Raw genomic sequence first — 26224 nt, 5'->3', positions numbered from 1 at the left:
TCCTTTGCAAGAGCTGTTTTATTGTGCCATACAGTATGCCACTTAGATTATAGGCTTCATGTCTCATTCAATGTTGGTTTAAAAACTAAACTTATCTGGTTTTAGCAGCTGGTATACATAATATATAAATATGATTCTTTCTTTACTGTAAAGACTTTTCTGTTGTAGTTAATGTGCTTGTTAATTAAAATGTAAATGCAGTTTCAGTTGGCTTGTAGTTCTGAAAGCCCTCGTTCTGTGGGTTTCTCCCAGTGACTACAGTTTAACTAAGTGCAGTGAATTTATACAATAACTGTAGTGTCTTTTGGCTGCATTGTTTAATATATGCAGTTCCTTTAGTTCTGAGGCACTGTGTGAAAGATAGAAACTTCTGTTTACTTTAGAGATATATTTTAAATAGATCTGTTTCCATTTCCAACTGATCAGGATTAAATGTTGGAAAAGCATGTGCCAGAATAGGGATGGATATAAGAGTCCCATTGAGTAGCAGTTTGAGCCGTTCCAGGTTTTTGCTTTGAACTTAAATAGTAAGTAGCTGGGTTCCGAAAAATACAGCGTTACATGTCCCGTAGTGTTGCTACAACTGTTTAAATAACATACCTGTCATTTTTCTTTTTATTGTTAGCATCCTGACAACTTTTTACACTTATAACTAAAGTCTGTTTCAAGGCTCTTTTCAAAATGGCCATTCTAGTGCACTGATAGTGTAAGGTTTATTGGCCACATTGTCAAACAGGTAACACAGATAATGATCCATGATGTGGTACAGAAAAGAAAATGTTGTTTATGGGTTTTTTTTGTTTTTTTTTAATCGCTCTTTTTTTAATTCTCTTTGCTCTCCAGGCAGCTCAGGGTGGTGACTGGGGAGTGGTTCTTCGAGGAGAGATCTAAGCGGTTCATTCAGGGGAACAGCCAGGGGAGTGAAGTGGTGAAGCAGTCCATCGCTAGGGCCCCTCCAGGTGAGCAGAATTAACTTCCGGGTTAAGGGGTCAAGGAATGGGTTGTGTGGAGTTTTGAGGATAAAAGGAGAAAATAATTTTCATGTGGAAGTTTTTTTTTTTTTTTTTTTGTGATAACTTCAATTTGAGAAAATAAAATGGCAAAACGAGTTGCAATTAGTTGATTATATTCAATCTAAATACCTAAATGTTTAAACTGTGCCGGTAGTATTAAAAACATTTAAATGTTTCAACTTTAACATACTGGGAAGATTTGTAAACAATTAAAAACCCATCCTGAGAAGCCTTCCATTAAGGCCTGGTCACATGGGCGAATTTTGTACAAGAAGAACACACTTGTTGCCTGCGTGTTGCCTTGCGTTTTGCGACGGTCACACGGGAGACCAGCATGCGGTCGACAAGTTGGCAACACACAGGCAACAACGTAATACAACCCAATCATAATGCACGTTTCTGTAACGAGACGTGCTGCAAAAGAAGACTGCTGCCGCTGCTTGTTAGCAATGTTAGATGAGGAAGAGGAGGAGAGTAGAAAAAAGAAAGTTGTGAAGAATTGGGGTGCTATAATAATGTAATGGTAGAGCTTCAGAGAGAGGATGTCGTAAGTTTTCAGAGATGGTTGAGAATGGATCCAGCTTCATTCAATAAGCTGCAAGAGAGGGCTTTGCCCCTTATTGAAAAGCAGAATATGGGAATGAGACAAGCTATCCCAGCTGGGGAGCACCTGGCTCTAACATTGAGATACCTTGACACAGGTGAAACATTCCGCTCTATGGAATTTTCATTTAGAATTCCACATAACACAATGTCAGCAATTGTCCCAGAAATCTATTAGCTTCACTTCCAAATCATGCGTCCACATCGCCATTTTAATATCGTGTGGCACTACTGTCAAATATGATTGGCTGGTATTGAAAACGTTGCCCTCGTGTCGCCTGAAAAATAGAACGTCGTCCTAAAGTGGGAGACACGTCACTGGTAACAGCTGTCGTCCCTTTGTTGCCATCGACAATAGTCACCCATGCGACCAGGCCTTTAGAGTGCTGTTACTTTATGACATACCAGTACTTCTACATTAATGTGGATGAGACTACATGGGCACAGGATTTACAGTATGTGTACATAAAAACAAACTTTGAATAAAAATTGACTAAAAAACATTATAAACACTACAGCTGTCTTCTATAGTTGACATACAGTAAACATTTAGGAATCATTTTAAACGTTTGACTAATGTTTAAACTCTGAGTCTTTTCCATCCCTAGTTTCAAGTAATTACTCTTTAGCTGCACTTTCATCGTTTTAATAAAAAACGAGCTGAAGAGGCAGAACTGAGAGTAAATCAGTCCCACTGGACTTTGTGCTCTGCAACACACAACACCATTTCTTCACAACTGTATACATGAACTGGGAGCAGCAGCATTTTTCTCTTGGGAGGTCCCTTTGGGAGCCTGTGTTTCTGAACCAGTGATTTCATGTTGTGGATCAAAGTGCAACTGTGTTCCTTAGATTTTCAATAGGATATAGACTGATCATATTAGTGACACCCGGAGAACTAGGCTGACATCGACAGAACACTGGAGAAAACGAGAAAGGATTGATGTATGGAAAATGTATACAAATCCCAATCCAGTTATTACTGCGCAGGGACAGAAGATCTGACAGACTTTGATAGAAGGGTGATTGTAGGCACTCTTTTAACAAGTATTTCTGTATCCAAGACTGCACAAATTACCCATGTTTAACAATATCGCTCTCAGAAGTAATGACTCTGTAGGTCATTCAGAAGAAGAGACTTTGCTACAGATTTTCTCCCCTAACTTCACTTAAGGAATTAAAGGCGATAATCATTTATAGAATTTCTAGAAAAACACAACAAATTAAGGGGGTGGGGTGATCGCCCCTCTGGGGGTTTCATGAGTGACATCTTTAAACTCTCAGGAGGTTCAACAGGGAAGGAGAGAGATCACAACAGAGCAAAGCAAAAAAAAAAACAGCATAATACACCTTGAATTAAAACTACAAAGAATGAGGCTAAAGCAAAGTCGCAGGCGAGAGTGGAATTTAAATATGTATTTTTCAAAGATCATGCTTATCAACAGGAAACCATTCTTAAGCCAATAAGTATTCTTTATGTATTTAGAAATTACCATCAAGCAACAAATGGCTTAGTACAGTTCCATTTTGGATTGAAAAGTCAGTTCAGGACAGACTGAGGTCAATGGTCAGGAGAGGAAAATCCGGTTTGGTTGGGAAAAAAAATGTATTTTTCCAGGGATTTTCAACTGTGATTAAATTACTCTTGACAAAATCACAATATATTTTCCAAATTTTAATACATTATGCATCTAGTACACTGAAGAAGGCAGTAGTTGAAACGTTTGTTTACTTAGAATTCTGATTAGTTACAGTTGTAGTTGGTGGAACACACATTCACTACCTATTTACTCTCCTACTTAACCCCAACCAAGACTTTAAAATGTTTTATTGTTCTTCAAAATTGTGCACAATTCCCAATAAATAGACAACACACTATGTACATAAAACCACAGATAAAGGCCATTAAAAAATATCAGTGGTCATTTCAGACCAAGATGCCACTCTCCTTGGAATGGCACCATGATCATTCTAAGCCTCAACACTTTCTGCCTAGATTATATTGCTCTTGATATTGAATTTCTTCTGTATACTGCATTGCGGATTGTGTTTGAACCCCTAGAATATTGCCATGGGGTCTCTATAATTATCAAGCAGTGCTCTGCTGAGGTTTTCCCCTCTGTAATAGAAAAATGCAAGCCTGGATCCCTAGGGTTTGCTACTCACATAGAGGTGAGACAAGCTTCCAGATATCACAGAACGTGGCAGACACTGAGGGCGTTTCATTGCAGTTCATCAGAATTCAAATGTGCAGGGTTGTGACCTGCACGGCCCTGCTCGTGAAACTTTTATCTCACACCTGATTTAAAAGATTGTTTTGATGAATAACAATTGAACAAGTTTCTGTTTTATAAATATCTTCTGGGCTGTTCTTAAAGCACCTGTTTTCAACACAATCTACAAACACATGCTTTAAATGAAGTGTGCGTTAAAGGGCGCCGTTCACAAAGATTTAACTCACTTGTGAAATCTGCTGCCTGACCATTGTGTATTATGGTTTGGTTGAGCAAGTTATTTCCTCTCTGGGTGCTGATGTATTCTTCTCCTGTGGTTTCAGGCAAAAGCAAAGCTGAAAAGGTGAACCTGAAAGCACAGCCAGATCAGAATGGTCAAGAGAGATCTGTTACCCCCACTTCCACCAGAAGTGCCCTAAGAAATGTGATAGATGCTTCGAGGCACAGAGGGTAAGAAACACAGGTGGTTTTTTTTTTTTTTTTTTATTCCAGCCGTTCCTTTCACCACTCTAAGGATGCTATACTGTACATATACAACTTATGTATGAAGTTATCAACATAGAGGCTTGACGTAGTACACTGTGAATGATGTTATTCTTACAAAATGGTAAAACATGTGTTCTGATTGGTTGAAAAGGATACCAACCTGTGGAACTGTTTTGGCACAGCTGGTTTTGGATCAAGGACACCCAGTGAAAATGTACCTTTTAATTTGTCACAATTTAGTCTCTTTTCTCCGGTATAGGTTCCGAGCGGAGAAGAAAGGCAGTAGGTTGACACTTGGGAATGGGAATAATTTGGACCCGAAGCCAGAGGACTCAAGAAGCATTGGCTCAGCGTCAGATCTGGACGCACACAGTGTGCACAGTACGCATTCAGCAAGTCGCTCTGCAAGGTAAGCTGTGAGGAAACACTTTGCTGTGGAGCTGCTCAATGGAAAGGGGCAATTGGCTTGGCAATGGACAACCAAACTGGGGAGAAAATGACGAGAAAATGATAGAGCATTGTAAATTAAAAATATAAAGTGAGATAAATAGAGGATTTTGAAGGGTAAGGTAAGAAATATCAGTGGGACTAGTTTTCAAAGCTACAGTAAGTGGACTTAAGCTGTAGTAAGGATACCTTTGTGTAAATGTGCTTTTAAACCCGACTTAATTTAATTTCGAATGTCATTTTCTGTTTTGTTCGGTTCCGCGGTGTGCAGTTGCTTAAATAAATTTGCACAAAACACAATTTACTTGTAAGTAAAAAGACTTACTTAACATACTGTACAGTGCTTTGTATTATTTTTATTATTATTTATTTCTTAGCAGACGCCCTTATCCAGGGCGACTTACAATTGTTACAACATATCACATTATACATTATTTCACATTATACAGATATCACATTATTTTTACATACAATTACCCATTTATACAGTTGGGTTTTTACTGGAGCAATCTAGGTAAAGTACCTTGCTCAAGGGTACAACAGCAGTGTCCCCCACTGGGGATTGAACCCACAACCCTCCGGTCAAGAGTCCAGAGCCCTAACCACTACTCCACACTGCTGCCCAGTATTGTATTGTGCATGTTGAAGCCTGTTCCTTTTCACAAGTATATGATTTAAAATTATAACAATAAACAATCATACGCACAGTATGTCAACAGCTCTTATCAGTAACCTCAATTTGTTTTAAATAGACATGCAGATATGCAGAGTTTCAAATCTGCTATACATTTTTAAAAGCAAAGGTACAGAAAGTAAATATTCACAATGAAGGTATGCTATCAGTAATGGATCACTGCACAGAAAAGAAAAATGCTCTCCTTTGATGTGCAATTTACTTACTGGAGATGAGATTTAGGTCTGACAGCCAGAGTGAATCAGGGAAATTACTTTCATTATGGAGAGCCTTCGTGTGGATCAGGAACGCATGGTAGTGACCACTTGGAATTTCCAACAGAAAACAATGTAATCTTTTGACAATGATTAGAAAGTGAATTATCTGGCAATATGAACCCTGCAGAGAGTCATAGGAAAGACCCTCTTGAGCTCCGGATAATGAGGGACACAGTACCAGGGAAGATCCTGTAAATAAGGATGCCATCATTTACACATGTATACATTTCAGTTTAGTTTACAACTACAAATTGTGTAGGCATTTCAACTAATCCTTGTATGTAAAAATAATGTGATATCTTGTAACAATTGTAAGTCGCCCTGGATAAGGGCATCTGCTAAGAATTTAATAATAATAATAATAATCATAGAATGTGCCCAATTTGCACACAGACCAGCAATATATACAGTAGAAATACAGAACAATGCATCCTTGAAGTCCAATTTGGATGAATATTCAATGAGAAGAACACCTTGCAGCCTGGCCTACAGGTTATTGTGACGACATCCTACTGTCTTATACATTCACACAAAAGGGGAAAGAAATCACCTTGGATAAGAAAAAAGCTAACAAGCAACCAGTATTCAGCATTACGGATATTGATTGCATGAGCAATATTTAGTGAGTGTAACAGATTCATAGCAATGGCATTTTTAGGGTCAGAACCTACGCTGATACTCCTGGAGTTACTAAAACGATAAGTGAAAGTGTGTGAGGACTGTCTCCAGTGTCTGTGCCTGTGGATTCTGATGGTGGTGGTGAATAGTTAAGCTATATAAGGCAGTCATTACAATTAGAATCACCCTGACTTTTGGTGTGTGATGGTTAGTTAGAAAGGCACAAATGTCACCTCAGGGTTTTTTAATAGCATGATTTGAGATGATTTGTGTTAGGCAGGTTTGTCACGGTGCTTGGAGAGGTTGTACAGTACTGAGCTGTGTGATAAATAAAAGCTACAGGCTCTTGCATTGTCACCTGGGTGGAATGAGGCACTGTTCTATCTTTACCCTCGCTGAGAGGTAGACAGATCATGAAGGCGTTTTTGCTGGTCTTGTGATGACAGATACAGACACATCTGCTAGAATCTGAGCTGAGACCCTCAACACTCCTTAGCTTTCTCCCCATTATCCCTGAGATTGACATTTTGCCTTTCTGCTGACTGGATTAAACCGTGACTTGACATGAATTTGAGAACAAAACAGTGCCTTGGGAGAGAAGGCACTTTTAAAAACTCCAGCTCTTTTTAATTCAATTTGCTTTTGATGACTCAGTTCACAATAATCCCTTCTGATAGTAACTGTTATATTGAATCCCGGTTGATTGCTCCTGTCCTGTTTTCACAGTTCAGCTTGTTGTGGGTATGAAATATCACAGCTGTTTTAACCAATGTATTCCTCTTGTTGTTTAGAGTCACTTGGTTTAATCCTGATGGCTTAGAAGTCTAAGGATCCCTGTGGTCTCCAGACAGCTCACATCAGAATCATGTATAAACTGTATTAGCTAAACCAGAGTGTAACCATTGACCTCTCCTTAAAATCCGTTGTTCTTTTTATTTCAATTTCTCAGACATCAGTTTACAGTGTGATATGGATCACCCGATTTTCCACATACTGTATTTGAGCCCTATAAGAATCTCATCTGCAAGTAATTTCTCAGATAGGCACTGTGTAAATTAGTATGTACTGATCACCAGTCTATTCCTGAAATGCCCAATAATGTATTTAAATCTAGCACTGTATCAGTTAAATAGGCTGCATGGTCAACTGTACATTTCAAATTGACAGTTCACAGTATTGATTGTTGATTGTTTTCCATGTACAAGATGACCTCAAGTCAAAGTACCAAAATCTTTGGAAATCTACTGTTTTGAGTGATTTCCACTAAATCTGTAGCGATTAGTTTTGTTGTCAATGTTACTGAATCATTTGTTTTAAACTCTTTTTTGCTACTGGAGTGTCATGTCCTCCTGTGACTGGACGTTTGATTGAGTACCAACACAAAACAGCGAAATAGCAGAGTTATAAAGTAGTGCAGTCGTGTTTGCTCAGCTCTACCCAAGACATTGTTGTTTGTTTGTAATAAGATTGCTGCGTATTAACTGTAGTACTCTATATGAAGTAATCTGCAATTGATATCTACCAGACAAAGGATGTCTAAAAGGGATAAGGCAATATTAAACACCAAACCACATGGAAACTATAATTTAAAATGTGTTGTAAGGAAAGATGATACGGACTTTAGTGTTACCTCAACACACAATTAACAGTAATAATCGTTAGTGCTGTACTTTATACTGGAGGGATTAGACTTGATTGTAAATTGAGCATTACCCCTCTACTAGGACTAGCCACACAATTGATAGGAGCACAGAATACACAGGGGTTAGTTTTTACACCTTATTAATCACAGCAGAGACTGCGTAGGGTATCAGTAACACCTCATGTTGGACCTGATGTTGAGCAGTGCAATGAATGCATTACTTACTGAATATCATTCATCCTGCATCCTGCAACACAAGGCATCAGAAATACAGTATGCCTGTTTACTGAGTGCATTTCTTTATCTCATCAATAGAGGGGGCATTGTTGCGCTGGAATCCTCAGGGATGCAGGCGATGCCCAATAATCTCCGATCTTCTACTCCTGGGAAATCACCGACTCTCAGCAAACGCAGCGCAGCCTCCGGCTACAGCAGAAGGGTATGTCCTATAAACAGCGTGGCTCCTGCACACAGGGCCCCTTTCACTTAACTTGTAGCTGGGAAATAAAATGCTCTAGAAAGAATATGAAATTATGCAATCAGTAAAGTGGATGTGGAGATATATTTATTTTGATACCTTATCGATGATGTCTTAATCAAATTAAAATGTTTTTTTCCTAAGTAAAAGGCAATTGAATTGGGTTCACAGAATAGTCAGCATCATGTCTGGGAGAGAATGAATATACAGTGTTCCCCCTTTATAACTTTTTAGTCAGGAGCCATTGATACAAGACCATGCTATTTGTGTTTCAGTAGAAAAGTGCTACTGTAATGGCATTACGGGGCCAATGGGAGCCACAACAATGTAACCATATAACTGATTCCACAGTATAAAAGGCGACTGTATAAAGGCCACTGTGTAAAGAGGGAGCACTGCATAATGTAAAAAAAATAATAATTTGTATAGCGCCCTTCATGTGCAAGCATTCCAGGGCACTTTTGTTTGAAACACAGTACTGTAGACCCTGTTGTGGAAGTGACTATTACCCTTAGTGGAATAAGCTGTTTGAATCTCATAGCCATTGAGAATCACAATCAGTTTTAAACTATTAACCCATCAGAATCCTGTGAGACTCTGGTTTCCTGTGGCTTACATACCAGGCATCTTAAGAGGAAGTTTTCCATTTGAAATTCAAGAATACGTTCTGTTATACCTCTCATGTAATAATTATGTAAATACAGTATTGCTTGTTATACAATCATTGTAGGCCTTTTAGAAATAAACATTACAGCAAGGCAAGGCAGGTAAGTACATTTAAAATAAGACAATAAATAAATGCATTTATTGTAATTGGCTGTCAAAGACGATAAGAGAAGGGCCTGTGACTACTTCTAATGATCGTCAGATCATTAGAAGTAATTAATTATGATGATGAGGATGATGATGCATTCATTTTCCTCTTTCTTCCAGGCTGATGGCGCAGAGAGTGTGGCCAGTTTCCATTGCAGTGAAAGCTTCACAGACAACTCCAATAGAAACCACAGGAAATCATGTGCAGCGCCTTCAATAGCTATTTCCAGAGCCTGTCTGTCCTCGGGTACAGTATATGGCTCATTATTTCAACCACCCGGTCCGAGTACTCTTCAATATGACTAACAGGATTACTACAGTGGAACGTCACATATCCGACCGTCACATACCCGCCTCTCTAAATAAAGAAATAAAGAAACATTAAAAGTAGGTTACAAGAGTAATGGCATTGCCAGCAAATGCAGCTTCTGCGATGGAAACAGAAAGAAAGCATTATAGCAATCAGCCTTTTGGTGCGTTCACCTTTAAGAGAGGCGGGCTGTGTGGTTGTCCTTACAAAGGTAACACAAAATTCTCCTGTCAGTACACTGCACTCTGATTGGCTATCATACTATTGTTAATAAAACAATGAATAATCCTCTCCCTATACCAAAACTCTAACCTTAAGGTCAGTATTCTATACTGCAGCCATAACACATCTAAAGAAGTTCATGTTTGGCAGTAAATAAGCGTTTTTGTTACTTTAAAAAAAAGTCACTTCCTCAGTTGTCCTGACAGGAACATTTCGTGGTACCTTTGTAAGCACTGCGGCTATGTGAGTGTGTCAGTCAGCTGCATGTAGCAGTGACGTTTCAATACACCAGTCGAGAAAGGGTTTTTTTTTGTGCAATGTGTTTATGATGGAGCGCATACTTGCAGATATTGGCAGTGTGTTACTGTAGCTTTTAAATGCATTTGAATTAAACAAAGCAAGCTTCATAAACTCAATGCTTACCGGCCGTTTGTTTAAAATAGCCGAAGCAATATTCAAACCGACCTGCTTATCGGCTGTTGGCAATATCATTAGAAAGAGCGCAAAGTACCGTGACAGAGATATTTAGAAAGCAGAACCAGGGAGGCAGGGACTTCTAGAGTTAAGAAAGAAGCCATCAGTTGCAGGTTACTGTACACTTACCGTTTGTTTTGTATTATTTAAAAAAAAAAAAAAAAAGCTTTGCATGGAGATGGCTTATAGCAAACCGCACAGCAACACTGTGTATTAGCAACCTAATTAATCTTGTTTACGTTTGCTTACTTTTAAAGCAAAAAATGTCCCCATGTTTAAAGCAGTTTGGGTGTTGTTTTTGTTCACTAACCTATTTATGGATGTGTAAATGCTTTTTCTATAGATGTTTGCAAATCTGACGTTTTCACATATCCGCCTATACCCCAGTCCACAGGTCGGATTTACTGTCTAATCTGCTCATTCCAGCTGGCTCAGAGTGTCTGTGTTAATAATGCAGGCAATCTTGGTTCACTGCAGATATTGGCTTGCAGTTGCCTGATGATTTAATACTTTGATGTAAGACTTAAAAAGAAGAGAAGCGAACTGCCATTCACTAATGTCTTCAGTGGAGTGTTTTGGTTTTTTTTTTTTTTTAAATACATTTTGCAACTTCTTTTTTTTGGAGAAATTCAAAATAACCCGAAATTAAGCACAAGAACAATGCTGCCAGTTATGAACATTTTTACCCTGCAAAACCCTAATTAGTTCATTCATATTTAAAAAAAAAAAAGAAAACTTATTGTATTGGGTTTTCATTGTGATCTCCTTAATTGGCAATCCATTTAATACACTGTTGTACCACTGGACTGTGCAACTTAGGAACAGTGGTATATATGTACTGTGCATCCCAGCATATATAACCGTGCCTTGTTCATTTTTTAACATTGTCACAGATCGCAGCAGGTCTGAGTTGGATATTAGCGGACCTTACGGAGAGATGAATGAGGACTCCATAAGCATCAGGAGTAAGTCAGTGCCAGACGATCTCAATGATAGCTTGGTAAGTGGGAGCCCCCACATTCAATAGGCTTTGATAAGGCTACCCAATAGGAAATGTTGCACGTAAAGCTGAATAATGGAACCTTTCTTTTGAATACATTTATCTCAAACTAAAAAACATCATAATCAGGTTTTTAAATAATTATGATTCACTCAGTTTTATAATGAATAGGTCTCAATTATATATTGAAAGTATATTGAAAGAACTTGGGAGTAATATATTTTATTGTCAACAGGACATACCTCAAAGAAATAAAACTGCTAAGAAATAAAACATTGTTTTGAATGTCATATTAGCTGTCGTTGATGTAAACACCGCTATATACAGTATTTCCAAATACAAAACAAACATTTATTTCAACTTCTTCCCCTTCCCGTTGTTATAGAAAATGCATCTCAGGTTGGCTTTCAATTAGTGCTTGACCTTTTTGCATGCACCCGGTTACCTCCCTCGAGCAAACTGGTGTGCTACAGGAAAAGGTTTATACTTTTGCAAGAAAACAACATTTGTTTTCCAAATCATGTGCTCCGTGCATATCAGTATTCACCAGTCAGCACCCCTGGAGCCATTAAAGATTGTTTGCATAGGTAGCTTTTCCATTATCTGTGTAGGTCATGCTTCCCAGCTGCTACAAATCAAACTTTCTATCATATGTAACCCCTGTATGCAAAACCCCTCTTGAATGTTTACTTTTTAGATTCCTTGTTTCATTCAGTTTAGAATGACTTGGTGTTTGTTGTTTCCTATTAGTACACATTCAGCTGTGTTTTTATTAGCACCAGTGGAAAGACTACTATATGTTTACAGTTTTTGAAATATGACTCCAAAAAACATTATATGACTCCAGTAAACATTAGTCCACATTACAAAACCAGCACAAAGATACAGAATGACAGGTGTTCAGGGTGGAATTTCAGAGTAACAAGGTGAGGCTGTGATGTCTCCTGCCAGACTGCCTGACTGTGCCTGACTGTGCTAACACACTGTACCTCTCATGTTTTGTGTTTTTAGGAGGAAGATGACCTAGATAGGATGATGGCATTAAACCCACCTTCCAGCAGAGGCAGTTTGATAGGTGGACTGTCCACGGTAAGACCTTTAGTTCAAACAAAGAACAAATGGAGTGGTTGTATTTCTTTACAGTGCCAGTGCATCTCAAAAGGCAGATCATGGGGCTCCTGAGTGGCGCATCCAGTAAAAGCGCTCTGCGTGGAGTGCAGGATGCGCCTTATAAACTGGAGATCTCAGGTTCGAATCCAGGCTATGTCACAGCCGACCGTGACCGGGGGTTCCTAGGGGGCGGTGCACAATTGGCCGAGCACCGCCTGGTTAGGGAGGGCTTAGGTCGGCAGGGGAATCCACGGTTCACCACGCATCAGCGACCCCCGTGGCCGATAGGGCGCCTGTGGTTCTGCAGTGGAGCAGCCAGATCTGTGTTGCCCTACAACACTATAGGTCTGGTGGCCTCGCTGTAGGAGTGCAAAAAATGATGGATTGGCATGAGCATGTTTCGGAGGACGTGTGTTCCAGCCACCATTTCCCGAGTCGGCGGGGGGGTTGCGAGCAGTGAGCCGAGGATACGGATAATAATTGGGCATGCTAAATTGGGGAGAAAAACCGGGGTAAAAAATTAGCGACAACTAAATTTATAAAAAAAAAACTTTTGCTAAACTAAGCTAAACTAACAACATTGGCTGAAATTAAAAACACAATCACCCAATCAAGTTGCCTTTTACTTGTTTGGAGAAGAAGGTTAAAGGGAACTAGAAACACAAAATGTATCCAAAATGACCAAATCAAGAATAGTTTTATCATGATTCATGCAGCTGGACAACAGGTTTAACAACATACTCCTGGAAGTATTTCTTATTTTCAAGGAATGCAGTTTCTGTTAGAAAATCTTACTGGATTTTATGGTTTGATACAAGAATCACGTTTTATTTTCGTAAAAAATTCTTGGCTTTTAATATTTAGTATTTTTTTGGTGGTGCCACCAAAAAAAAAACCATCCGATACATTTAAATACAAAACTTCCCTGAAACCTGAAACTGAATGTCAAATTAAGAAATATCATCTGCGCTGTGAGCCTGTGTAACACATGTGTAATAAATGTGAATAAAAAACGGAAGTAATAAAAATTGAATACAATAGTTTTTGCACAGGGCTGGTACTGTAAAAGCAACTGGTAGTGACTGCATTGTTTATCAGCTCCTTTGCAGCTCATTTTTCTACAACAGCTTGCTGTGTCTTTTACTTCTTACTTATCTCACCTCTTTGCCAGCAGAGTGTAACAGAAACTCAGCTTGCTATCATTGTTGACATATGAGGTCAAAGGGGTTCGCTCTGAGCCAGCTTGCACAAGAGGCTTTTCTTATCAGTGTTGTGTCTTTCCAATCTCTACCTCTCTGCTTCCTTCCTTCCTTTCTGACCTCTGCTTCGCTTGCTGCAAGGCTGTCCAGTCTGGTTCGGAGAGAAAGTGGAGTTACCTTAATGTCCCTGACTGTGACGGTGAAACTGTGAGTCCTCTGGAGCAACCTTTCGTTCTCTACACCTTTCATGTCCCCACAGGCACAGATGTGTTTGTGTCCTCTTGTCTTGTTTCGCTTGTGTAATTTAATGAGTTCTTCTTTTTGTGTGTCTACAGAGTCATATGTGTCATTACACTACGCTTTTTTGGTGTTCATTCTTTAAGTTATTATAGCCAGCAAATTATCTCCATGTCATAAACATGCACTTTCTTGGTCATTTCACCTGGAGAGTGAAATTGTCATTTTGAATTTTATTTTGTGATTTTTACAGGTGGTCGCCCTTCCTTTTGAGCAGAGAAACTATGTAGCTTGACAGGATTCATCACGATTCATTTTGCCTTGCAGACGAGTCTAAACAGCATGATGAGTGTGTACAGCGAGACTGGTGACTATGGGGATCTGAGCATTAGTGGAGAAATCCTCCTCAACATCACCTATAGCTACAAAACCGGGGCTCTGAATATACTGGTGAAAGAGTGCCGCAACCTGGCCATCGCCGACGAGAAGAAACAAAAAACCGACCCGTAAGGACAATTTACTGGATTTAACTCACAAGTCTACAATGGGGTTCTGGGGTGTATCATTCAAATTAAAAGGCCTGAAGGCTTAACTAGGAAATGGTGTGTTTGTTATTTTTATTTTAGGATATTTATACAGCCCACAGGAATTAGTACATGTCTTTTTATATTATTTTAATTTATTTTGTTTTATTATTCATTTTTCTCTATTTGCAGCTATGTGAAGGCGTACCTCCTTCCAGACAAGTCTCGCCAGAGCAAGAGGAAAACAAAGCTTAAAGCCAACACGACAAATCCAGTCTACAATGAAACCTTAAAGGTAGGGAACCCTCCATCAAAATGAGGTAGAATGCCAGTGGAAGGCTTAGCGTGGTATCATTTTAATTGGGATGACACTGGAAGTTCATAGATCAGTTTATTTTATGTTCTCCGAAACACTTTTTTTTTTTCATCCCTTTTGACCTTATTCAGATGCTAATGAGGTACTGCGATGAGTAATATGTGGCTCCATGTTAAAATCAGATGAAACCATTTTATAATAGAACTGAATTTTAAGGTTGGCATCCCGAATTTTCTCTTAGACACATATATTATTGTTTTAACATCATAAACATACTGTACAGTAGCTTTTTTGCAATTTTACCTCCGATATGTTGTAAGTGCAAGTAAATCTCACATATCTTGACAAGCAGAGTGTTGGTATTCTGCTGTCAAAGTTTCCACAGCCTGGAGTTAGAGTCCTGGTAATATTAAAATGGGCCTTTTTATTTGGCCAAATAAATTAGTGGTATGTTATTGTAGAGTAGTAATACGTACATATCATGTGTTTACTCATGTCTCCAGTGTTTTACATTTTTCTGAACTCTTTTTTTCTCTACTTTTCGCTTAACTAACGGTAGAAGGTCATGGCTAACTGATACAGTAGTCTCCGCATATAGGAACACCTCCTAAGTGAACACTTGGCCTAATGGAACACCCTTCTGGTGAAACAAATTTTTCCCTTTGTAAATGCTGCACCTAAAGGAACAGGAACTTAAAAGAACACCTTCTTGGCACCTATAGCGATTCGTTCACAACAGATACAGTACTGTTTTGTAACCTGATAACACATAATCAAACTTAAATTAAAATGGTTTATTCAGTCTTTTCAAATGTGACTTGTCATCACGAGACTGTCTTGAGGCACACTGATTAGTTTATTAAATCTTTCCTGAACCGCTGCCATAGCATTGACTCATTTTGTATTGTGATTTCCATGAGCGCACCGCATCGCTACAAAATGGCATGTAAACAAACAGCGAAACGCACCGCTGTTTCTCTTGCTACATAAAGTTGGAAATTGTTCAAGCTGTTGAAAAAAAACCTGAATCAGACACAAGTCACTGAGCAATTCTATCTTTCCGTTCTGGTGAGTTGCTTCACCATTTTGTTAAATAATGTGCATGTCTTGTATATTGCTGCTGCATTTTTTAACGTGCGTAGGGGTGCTGTGTTAATTTAGTTTGACAGTTTAGTTTATTATTCTAGGTTATTAACATACCTATTGCTTTTCTTTTACTTATTCAGTAATACATATTTATTTATTTATGTATTTATTCATATTGTGTCTGGTGGCTAACTCCGTCTTAGAGAACACTTCAGCTATAAGAACACTTTGCTTCCTTCCCGAGGGGTGTTCTCTTAGCCGGAGATTACTGTAATCCAATATTTTCAGTTGGGTCACGGCATATTCCCTAGTGCTGTAAATGAATTTCAACATTCCGTTATAGCATTTGTAATTTACATCAGTTTATTATAAATGGGTACTGCTCTTGTAGTTCATTCCTTTCTGATTTACTTTGCATTAAATTGTTGATGACAGAATGGTGGCAGTAATGTTAGTTGGCAAAGAGCCTAGATAGAAATTGTCCATTCTACAGTAGTTTCTGTATCAGAGGAAGCAAACAAAAATTGAGAGCAGATTTAGCACACTCCTCGGAGAGATTTCCCATAGACTGTCAAAAGAGCAAAATCAAGCTAGCAAAGAATGAATCTTCCCAATGATTCTTAGCAAAAGGTGTAAATTGGCAATGCTAAATGACTTGTTTCTTTACAATCTGCTAATGTAGCTCTACAAATGGCCATGATGTTGCTGCAATATGAGACAAGGCCGGAGGGCATCTGTACAAGCAAAGCTAGTTGGAAAAGAAGGTCTGGTGTTGAAGTCAATAAAACAATAATGTCCCCAATCTTTCCTCTTGTCACTTATCAGTATGTGATCAGCCACTCGCAGCTGGAGACGAGGACCCTGCAGCTGTCAGTCTGGCACTACGACAGGTTTGGGCATAACCGCTTCCTAGGGGAGGTGGAGATCCCATTTGAGTCCTGGGAGTTCGAGAACCAAACTGAAGAGTGGTTTGCGCTGCAGCCCAAGGTAGAGAACTTGTCCACTTGATGTCAGGGCAGCAGTGCAGAATACAGGACTGTGTTTGTACAGGAGCATTCCATTGAGATGTAACATCTTGTTTCCAGGGATACCACCAATGCCACAGCTACATCCAGGTCTGCAGCTCTCTAGGTCTGATGTTGATGTTAGCAACATTAGAGAAGAGTTAGCTACATCAGGCAGGCAAGGTGGCCTAAACAAAACCAACATTAGCACAGTGGATTATAAAGAAAGAAATTAAAATGTAAAAATGTATTTTCTGTTGTGGCTGTAGCGGTCCAAATAAGACGCAACTTATAACACATTTTGGGTCCCCAGAGATTATACAGGGTGCATTTCTTTGTTTTCCTCGTTTTTTTTAAACTAACCTTACCTAAACTTAAAGATAAGTATATCTTCATTGTATGTATGTCTAATAAACTGGATTCATGGCTGCTGTTAGCTAAGTAAATGTATTGTCAATTTGTCATTGCAACCACTGGCTGCTAAAGTACCACTGAAAAACGTGTTGTACTGTAAAACTGTACTTCAGTCACTGATTTAATACCATAATAGAAAGCACTGGGTCCTTTTTGTGGTAAAAGCTCCTGCTTCTTTTCCCAGGCGGATTCTATGGCAGATGCAGTCCTGCAGTATAAAGGGGAGCTGAGAGTGGCCATGTGGTATATTCCACCTGAAAGAAACCTCACGCTGCCACTGGAGCAATTTCAGGGTATGTAGCTCCTATCCCCTCTCTGTTCAGAGATAGTTTTCCAGCGTGTCTCAAGAATTGGGCTGAGAGCCTCTGTCTCCAGCAGTCAATTGCAAACCAGTTGTTTGGTCATCGGTCAGTGGAAGCTGCTTACAGCCCAAGCATGACTGCATCACCAGAACGTTAGGGGTATGCAGAGAACCCATTAATCATACTCGAACTCCAAAACCAATACTCGTACCCAGGTGATGTACCTAACACCGGAAGTCCTGTACAAATCTATTCATGACCCTGCTATAGGGGTGGTGATTAATGTACACAGTTTAAGTGGAGACTAGAGCAAATTACAAACATGCAAGATGTATTTATTTCTTATTATTTATTTACTAGCAATGTACTAGTTATTTTTCGGGTAATTGTGATGGGGTGGTGCTTGTGTACAGTACATAGTAAAATATGATGAGATCAGCTAAGTATGCTGTGATCAATCGGAGAAGGCAACAAATCTGCAAGACATACTATTTATTATGTGAGTGTTATCTGGGGATGTTAGGTATCTGCAACCTTAAAAATGTACAAACACACACATTTTCCAGAAACTTACAGGAAAGTGATATGCGATGTATCTGTGATGAAAAAAAGGACTTGGCATAATGCACTGCGTTGCCCTATAAACAGTGCACAGAACTTTTCAAGACAAATACTGGTCTATTCAATGTATATATAAAAACATTACTTTTAAATGTGGCATTAAACATTACTTCATGATATATTCAATGTATATATAAAACATTACTTTTAAATGTGGCATTAAACATTACTTCATGATATATTCAATGTATATATAAAAACATTACTTTTAAATGTGGCATTAAACATTACTTCATGTTTACTGTAGTACTAAGCAGTACATAATACACTTTTCTAGGATGGTAGAAAAATAAATTAGATACATAAGGAAAGGTTATTTGCACACAGCGTGTACAGAGCATTCCCAAATACCTCATGGCTAATTAACATAAATTCGATCTTAAACACAGACCACCTTCCAGTTAAGTTTCACTTTTATCAAACATTATGCAAATCAGCAGGTAACATACACAAGCAAACTAATAATAATAATAATAATAATAATAATAATAATAATAATAATAATAAATGTATTTTGGCAATAAAACTGCTTTAAATTTACATAATGTAGCTTTTTAATATTTTTATTGATTCTTTTTTTATAGACATTTGAAACAACAACTCTTAATTGAATTCTGCCTCTTTTTTTCCTATATGGTTTCCTTTCCAAATTGAGGCGGAAATTATTATTTTAAAATGTTTACACTGCGACTCCCGAGTGGCGCACCCAGTAAAGGTGCTCCACGTGGAGTGCAGGATGTGCTCTATAGTCTGGACGTCACGAGTTCGAGTCCAGGCTATTCCACAGCCGATCGTGGACGGGAGCTTCCAGGGGGCGGTGCTCAATTGGCTGAGCGTCGCCCGGGGGGAGGGAGGGTTAGGTCGGCCAGGGTGTCCTCGGCTCACCGCGCACCAGCGACCCCTGTAGTCTGGCCAGGCCCCTGCGGGCTTGCCTGTAAGCTGCCCGAGAGCTGCGTTGTCCTCTGACACTGTAGCTCTTGGGTGGCTGCATGGTGAATCCGCAGTGTGATAAAAAGCAGAAATATATCGAGGATAAGTGATATACAGACTATTCAGATGCTTAATGTTATTAATAGTTTATGGATTTTATAAACGTGTACAGTAGCAAACTAAACTGAGCCATTTACACGTTTAAAGGTGGCAGCCTTAACTACTAGTACAAAATTAAATCATACACATGATTTCAAATACAATAACAAGGAAATTGACAAATAAATATGCCAATGAAAAAGCCTCCTTGAAAAGGGTTATATGTTTGTAATGTCAAAGATTATTTTGGTTTAACTAAAGCAAGAAGACACAATTTAAAGACACGTGACACAAGTAAAAAAACAAAGCTTTTTTAACATCACATGCCACTCAAAAAGGCCCAGTCCTCTTACAGGACGATAGATTATCTTTTATTTTCAATCAAATGTGTAATAAAACAGTAGGGTCTTTGTGTGCAAAAAAAAGCGTTTACAAGACACTCTTAATGGCTGTTGATTCCACTTGAGACGCCACGTCTAACAACAACAAAAACAATAAAAGTCACCGTAAGAAAACAGAAAGAAACTAAAACAATTTCTTAGCTTTATTAGGATTAAAACTCAGTCGTCTTACACTGACCAGGAGCCGATTCAATGCATTTTCTTACATAGATTTTTTTTTTGTTTGTTTGTTTTTTAAATAGCAAAACTACTTGTGTATTAGAAAAATTGACATACTCGTTATGAATATTAATTTGTACTCGTTGCTCGGCACAGGCCTGTGCCTATGGGCAGGGACTCAATGAGTGTCTGCTACCTCCTGTGCAATACAGGTGCAGCAGTCCCCTCAACACACTGCCTTCAACAAACCACATCTGGCAAAACCGAGATGGGCCTGCAGTGGCAAAATCAGATATTTTTTGGATCTTTTGGAAGTTGTCATCCTTTTTTTCTCTTCCTGCAGCTAAAAAAAGTTTCTTGAAAGGAAAGAAAGGAAACACCCAGCTGCCGACAGGTGGCGTGGTGGAGGTGCAGATTAAGGAAGCCAAAAACCTCACTGCTGTGAAATCCGGAGGAACGTCTGACGCGTTTGTGAAAGGGTAAGTCTGTCACTTTTAAACATGGACACCTTTCAGTTTAATGATACGACTCATTGAACTGAAACTCAGAACATTAGCAAATACATTCCAGCAAGTGTTTCATTATTACTGAAAGTTTTTTTTTTTTTTATGTTTTTAACAGAACAGTGCATTTTAGGGCAGATATGTTTACAAAACATTATACATGCTTTCTGAACGGTATGTGTCGAATTTGTGTAAGAATCTGCCATTATCACACAAGGCAAGAATAATTAAAGGAATTCAGAAAGGATTTAAAGTGGTTCTTAATGCATGCAAACTAGTAATACAACCCTAGTGTGTTCATTGCCACTTTTAAATACAAAAATCGGACTTTGTTCTTTATGTTGTTATTATTATTAGTAGTAGTCGTAGTAGTAGTATAAATAATGTATTTGTTTTATGAAACCAGCTACATGCTGCCAGACACCAGCAAATCATCAAAGCACAAAACTCCTGTGGTCAAGAAGAGCGTGAACCCCAGCTGGAACCACACCTTCACCTACAGCGGCCTGCAGCCCAACGACCTGAACAACGTGTGCCTGGAGCTGACCATCTGGGACAAGGAGTCCCTCTCCAGTAACGTCTTCCTGGGGGGAGTGCGGCTCAACATCGGCACTGGTCAGTATATTAATATACATGAAGTTTATACAGGATTTATAAATTTGACGTGCAAGCATTGCCTTGTGTACAGTAAGGCAAGACCCTGCCACACTGTTTGGTGTATCACAAGCAAGGCAAACAGAACACCACATAAAACCCTGTAAAAATGGAAGCAACTAAACACTGCAAAACAAACATAATAGAAATATCCCCTTTGGCAATTCCCATTCAACAGCATGGCATTCCCAGCTGTTGGGAGATATTCATAATGAAAATGTGCTGCCTGTGAGAAGCACAGTTTCTCACCAAACTGGAAGACACTCAAGCTATCTTCACAAATAACTGTAAGATTTCAAACCTCACCAATGTTTATTAACAATATGCCCGGAAGGTATGAGAAATAATCAGACACCAACGCAATCGTAGTCAACAACAAAAGTTGTACTACGTAACTTCTAATACAATAGCAACACTATATTAAGCCATAAGAGTCAAAGAGAATAGATATTACATATTCTCCTTGGGAAGTCGGACGGCTGGGGTCTCTCTCTCTGTTCTGATGTTTACCGTGGGTAGCCGAGTTCACTTCATGCTCGCTAATTCACCTTGTATTCCCTTAACTCTTTTCGTAACTTGTTTCATCCTCAGGCACTATATTGGCTGAGAAGAAGCAACAGACACCAGCGGGTTGCGCTGACCTATCAATTATGTCTCCTGATTTACATTCCCATAAGATTTTCTTGGCCGATACCAATAGCCGATGGTTAACTACCCATATCGGCCGATACCGATAGGATACTGATAATAAATAGACAGTGCTGGTAAACTACTAGAACAAGATATAGGGCCTGTATTTAAACTGTTTTATAATTATAAATGTTAAACAATTAACAGATATAGTTTACTTGTTGTATTTATGACAAAAACGAACAGTATTGTTTACTTCAGAAAATGAATACAAAGAATAACGTAGTATCATATTGTGTGCTTGACAGCAATTTATAAATTAGTTTTACAACATAGTCACACAAAAATAGCACTTTGCATTTGTACTAGTAAAAACACTTCTGTAGAAAAAAATATAACATTTTTTTTATAGCCACTTGCTGTCAAACATTGCGGATTGTAACTTCGACCTATACTGTACAGTAGAAAAAAGAAATTAGCCTACGCAATGTCAACTACAACAACCTTTGTTAAATTCTTATTTTAAGCATACACTGCTTAAAAATGCAGCCCAACTTAAACTGTTCACTTAATCAAAAACAAAACGATGTCACGAATATCCGGTTACAAAATTCAGTCAAATTTGAATGTGTTACTAAACAAGACGGCACAGTAATCAATTACACTACAGCTTCAAAATGCGGCCTAATACACCCGCAACCAATACAGATTAAGATAAACAAACAGAGCAAGATAAACAAAAATTACAAAAGGTAATTCCCACTTAACGTTTAGAGAGCCCACAACTCCTTGGAAGTTAGGGAGGTTGTTGTCGTTGCTGCTGTAGTCTTGATTTTAAAAAAGTGGTTTTCAGCTAAACTGTTTACGTTCAAGGATTTGATCAAGTGAGCTATGGAGGAGGACCTGAGGTGATGCCAAGCTGCGAAAGAGAGAGAGACGGAGCAGAGACAATAATAATAATAATAATAATAATAATAATAATAATAATAATAACTTGAACTATCAATGTTATTTAGGATTCAACCTATTATTATTTTTTATTTTTTTTAAGCATCAGAATAATAGTCTACTTGCAGTTCATAGTTGGATTTAATTTAGCATCAAGTCTGTTCTGCACACAACTCACTATCCTATTGTTGTCTTCAAAAAATCCAGACACCACTATTTTGAGATGTATTTACTGCATTTTGGTCGCACGCTACACAGCACTGGGAAAATGAGTGTCTTAGTGTTATTGTGTCATTAGTAAGCGCACCTGACCAAACATTCAATTCTGTGCTGGAAGAAATTCAAGCATGAATATCAGTGTACTGCCGATAGCCGATTGTGTTTTTTTCCCTTATATCGGTGCCACACCGATAGGCTACCGATTATCGTTGCACCCCTACATTCAATGTACCATAACATTACCTTGAAAAGATGCCAGCCTCTCTTGAGTACAGTCAGTCATAGAAAGTTCTCAGCGCAATACATGCATACAAAGTTCAGTTCTCAGCAGAAAATGATTATTAAAAGCGTATTAAAATACTAAACTGATTAAAAAATACTAGATCTTATATAATATTACACTAGTATTCTACCATTTGTGGATTTGTGATTGAAAACTTCACAACAGTGAAAGATTAAGCTTCCAACAAGCTAAAAAGACCAAAGAAGACCACAAAAATGAACTGCTGGTCATCCGCTTCAGTTAGTGTTGTGGAATGGAATAGGGGTGTGCAGAGTTTTACCTCTGCGTAGGAACATGGCAGGAATCTGGGTAACTCAAGCATCAGCTGTGTTGATTGTTAATACAGTCCCTCCTTCCTCATTTTCAGAAAGCTATCTACAGTAATGAAAACAGTCATTTGTATTGCTTAAGGCAATTGTTATCTGCTTGACAGGGTTGAGCTACGGGAATGAAGTGGATTGGATGGACTCTCAAGGGGAGGAGCAGCGTCTATGGCAACGCATGCTTGACCAGCCCGAAGCCTCCGTGGAGAGCACACTGATGTTAAGATCGAGCATGGGGAAACGCAAGCTTTGAAAACACTCGCAGACTTCAACCCATTCCTTTTCATTTCCAGAGTTTCTTGCAATACTATACAAGCCCATCTTTGAGAAGATCCTGTGTGTGTTTGTCTCTGGTAGTTTGTTACTGCGTTCATCCGAACTCTATATATTGCGGACATATCCATCAATGTACTGTTTGGGATTATGTACCATACACTATATATCTTTATAAACCCTGTTATATAAACCCCATCACCAGTGTGTACTGGTAAGACACAATAAGCACAGATGCATCTGCAACACTGTTCTGTTGCCTAATGTGACTATGCACTGATTACTAAGTAAACATGTCATTTAACAGGGTGTGATATGGAATGAAAGGTTTACAGTGCATTGATTGCTGCTCAGGTTATTGTTAGTTGTTGAACAGAATGATAATGAAACATTTGGACAGGTGGGTTTACAGTAAACTGTAGCATACTGTACAATTGCCAAATCAATTGAACATAGCACATTTTTATGAGGTGCACAACTCCAGCACCAACTTTACAGTAAAGCAGCAGAAGATGACTTTATAGGCCAACCCCCACCCCCACCCCCCACCCCCCACCCAAAAAAAAGCACTTTTTGAATTCTCACTCAAAAATCTATATTCACATAAACTTGACAACTGTAATCTAATGCAAATCACATACTGGATTCACAAGCAGTAACTTAATTCTATCAGCAAGGAAATGCTGCATTCTTATAGACACCATATTATATACTGTACATCATAGTTACAAATCCTATAGAGAACATAACACAAGTATACTTAAACAGTCGCCAGATTGGATTATTATTTCACGGTTCATTTTTGGTCTTCTGCCTTTCCATTACGGTATATACACTGAAATATTCAATAGGCACAACACGATACAAATATACCTTCCAAAGCATCTTGTTTTATTTTTTTAATAAAGACATATATTTCATAGACAAGCCAATATGACTGTGACTCTAGGATTTAGTATTGATCTGTACCCTGATTCCCTTTAAGAAGTGACAGCAGCTTTATTTCACTGTGGATACATTGGACTGTTCCAGACATGTTGCAATTACTTTGTCTTATGGGATGAAAAGAAATGCCAAGAAATACAAAATGTCTCAGAGGATTTTAAAAGTTGTTACCTGACAAGATATTAGTGAAGAAGCGAAGTAAAAGTGAATGATGGAGTCGCTGAGTTTGTTGAGTTTGTTAGATATCAAATCTCAGTGGCCTCTTTTCACAATCTGTGTATATGTTTATTTACTGTATCAGGACTTGTGTGACCTCAAATCAGATTTTTTTTTGCAGCTGTCTATTTATTTTTGTATTTTATTTTTGGTCCAGATTACCTTTAAAATAATTTGATAATGCTATTCACCTGGATTCCCTGGTATGTTGTAAAATGCTCAGACAAATTCAGCTGTGGCTTATACAAGCAGGTGTAAAGGTTGATCTAGTCAAACCCTAAGTCAAGCTGAGTAACAGGGTGGAGGCTGGGTCCGAACCGACGACCCCCGCACACCGCAAGCGAGAGTCTTCACCACAATGCAGAAGAGCTGGGACAGAATCCGTAACGGCAGCGCATCACACAACCCTGCCCATTACACAGACAAGTGTTTAAAAACACTGAGGAACGCACAAAACACAATGTGTATCTGCTTTACAAAGTTTTACCCGTGATTGAGTGGATAAATGGATTTAGTTTCTGCAGGTTTCGTTTCTTTCGGGTCCCTGTGAGTGGCACATAGCATAATATAAAGCCATGTGCAGGATGCAGCCATGTCTTCAGTTTGTACATGTATTTTTCCTATGTGGAATGTTTACTTATTACTACTGTAGATAGATTGTATTGTAAAGTTCCTATTAATGGTTCTAGACCAGTGTTACTAATGTTAGTGCCATAGTGGTGGTAAAAGCTGCAGCATTTAACCTCTTTCATGTTGCAGTCATACTGTGCTGTTGCCTGGCGGGGAAAATGATCCCACATAATTCATTTGACCTTTTTTTGTGTGTGTTTTTATATTATTTTAAAATAAAAGGAATATCATTTTAAAGCTGTTGTGTTCATCTTGCAGCAGCAAACCTCATTCATTTTAAATTAGAAAAAGCACTGTTTGCAGATTAATGTAAAACAACATATGCACCAAATGTACCAAATTGGAGTGGAATTTGTCTATAGTACATACGTTATGTTATGTGTTGCATGCTATTTGTTGGAATATGAGCTCTTTGTTTGTATCCCATGACAACCACCGCCAGATCGCTGCATAACAGTGGCCTAAACAAGTGTTTGTTAGGGTTATTAACAAGAACTTTGTTGCAGGAGTCTAATTGTGTGTTTTGGAGGCGACGAATTAAAAACATGTTAAACAGTAATTAGAGCCCTTTTCATTGACCTGTCAGTGTTTTATGGGATAAACCTGGTAAAAAGATCACTTTTGTCATTAAATATATATATATATATATATATATATATATATATATATATATATATATATATATAGTGCAACTGTTAATTACTGTAATGTTGTATCTGCATTTTAAGAAGTATGCATCAATTCTGTTTTAAATCATTTGATGATTTGTCAAACATACAGTAGCAGTTTGACAACCGCTACTGTAAGCTACTGTACATTCTACATTGTGTGTACAGTATCTTTAAAAGTTTACCATAGTATCTTTAAAAGTTTACCATGGTAAAAGCTTAGCAAAGTTTAATAAAGC

General features: G+C 38.4%; 1 protein-coding gene across 5 annotated transcripts in view; it reads left to right on the top strand.

Moving 5' to 3' along the window:
• Nucleotides 1-24807, top strand: part of LOC117406735 (synaptotagmin-like protein 5) — a 95646-nt gene extending 70839 nt beyond the window's left edge. For 4 of the 5 annotated variants that reach the window (XM_034011013.3, XM_034011015.3, XM_034011014.3 and 1 more), the window contains exons 4-18: nt 844-959; nt 4174-4300; nt 4596-4745; nt 8310-8433; nt 9406-9532; nt 11185-11291; nt 12303-12380; nt 13742-13807; nt 14165-14343; nt 14554-14656; nt 16589-16750; nt 17366-17474; nt 20037-20172; nt 20603-20811; nt 23364-24807. In XM_034011013.3, coding sequence (XP_033866904.3) covers nt 844-959; nt 4174-4300; nt 4596-4745; nt 8310-8433; nt 9406-9532; nt 11185-11291; nt 12303-12380; nt 13742-13807; nt 14165-14343; nt 14554-14656; nt 16589-16750; nt 17366-17474; nt 20037-20172; nt 20603-20811; nt 23364-23506 — 1936 coding nt within the window. In that variant the 3' untranslated portion in view covers nt 23507-24807. The remainder of the gene's footprint in view (nt 1-843; nt 960-4173; nt 4301-4595; nt 4746-8309; nt 8434-9405; nt 9533-11184; nt 11292-12302; nt 12381-13741; nt 13808-14164; nt 14344-14553; nt 14657-16588; nt 16751-17365; nt 17475-20036; nt 20173-20602; nt 20812-23363) is intronic. The other variant, XM_059028924.1, reaches the window with a different exon arrangement.
• Nucleotides 24808-26224: the final 1417 nt, after the last annotated feature.

Source organism: Acipenser ruthenus, chromosome 8 (genome assembly GCF_902713425.1).
Source record: "Acipenser ruthenus chromosome 8, fAciRut3.2 maternal haplotype, whole genome shotgun sequence".
Lineage (NCBI taxonomy): Eukaryota > Metazoa > Chordata > Actinopteri > Acipenseriformes > Acipenseridae > Acipenser > Acipenser ruthenus.
Note: the sequence above shows the minus strand (reverse complement) of the source record. Positions and strands in the feature narration are given on the sequence as shown.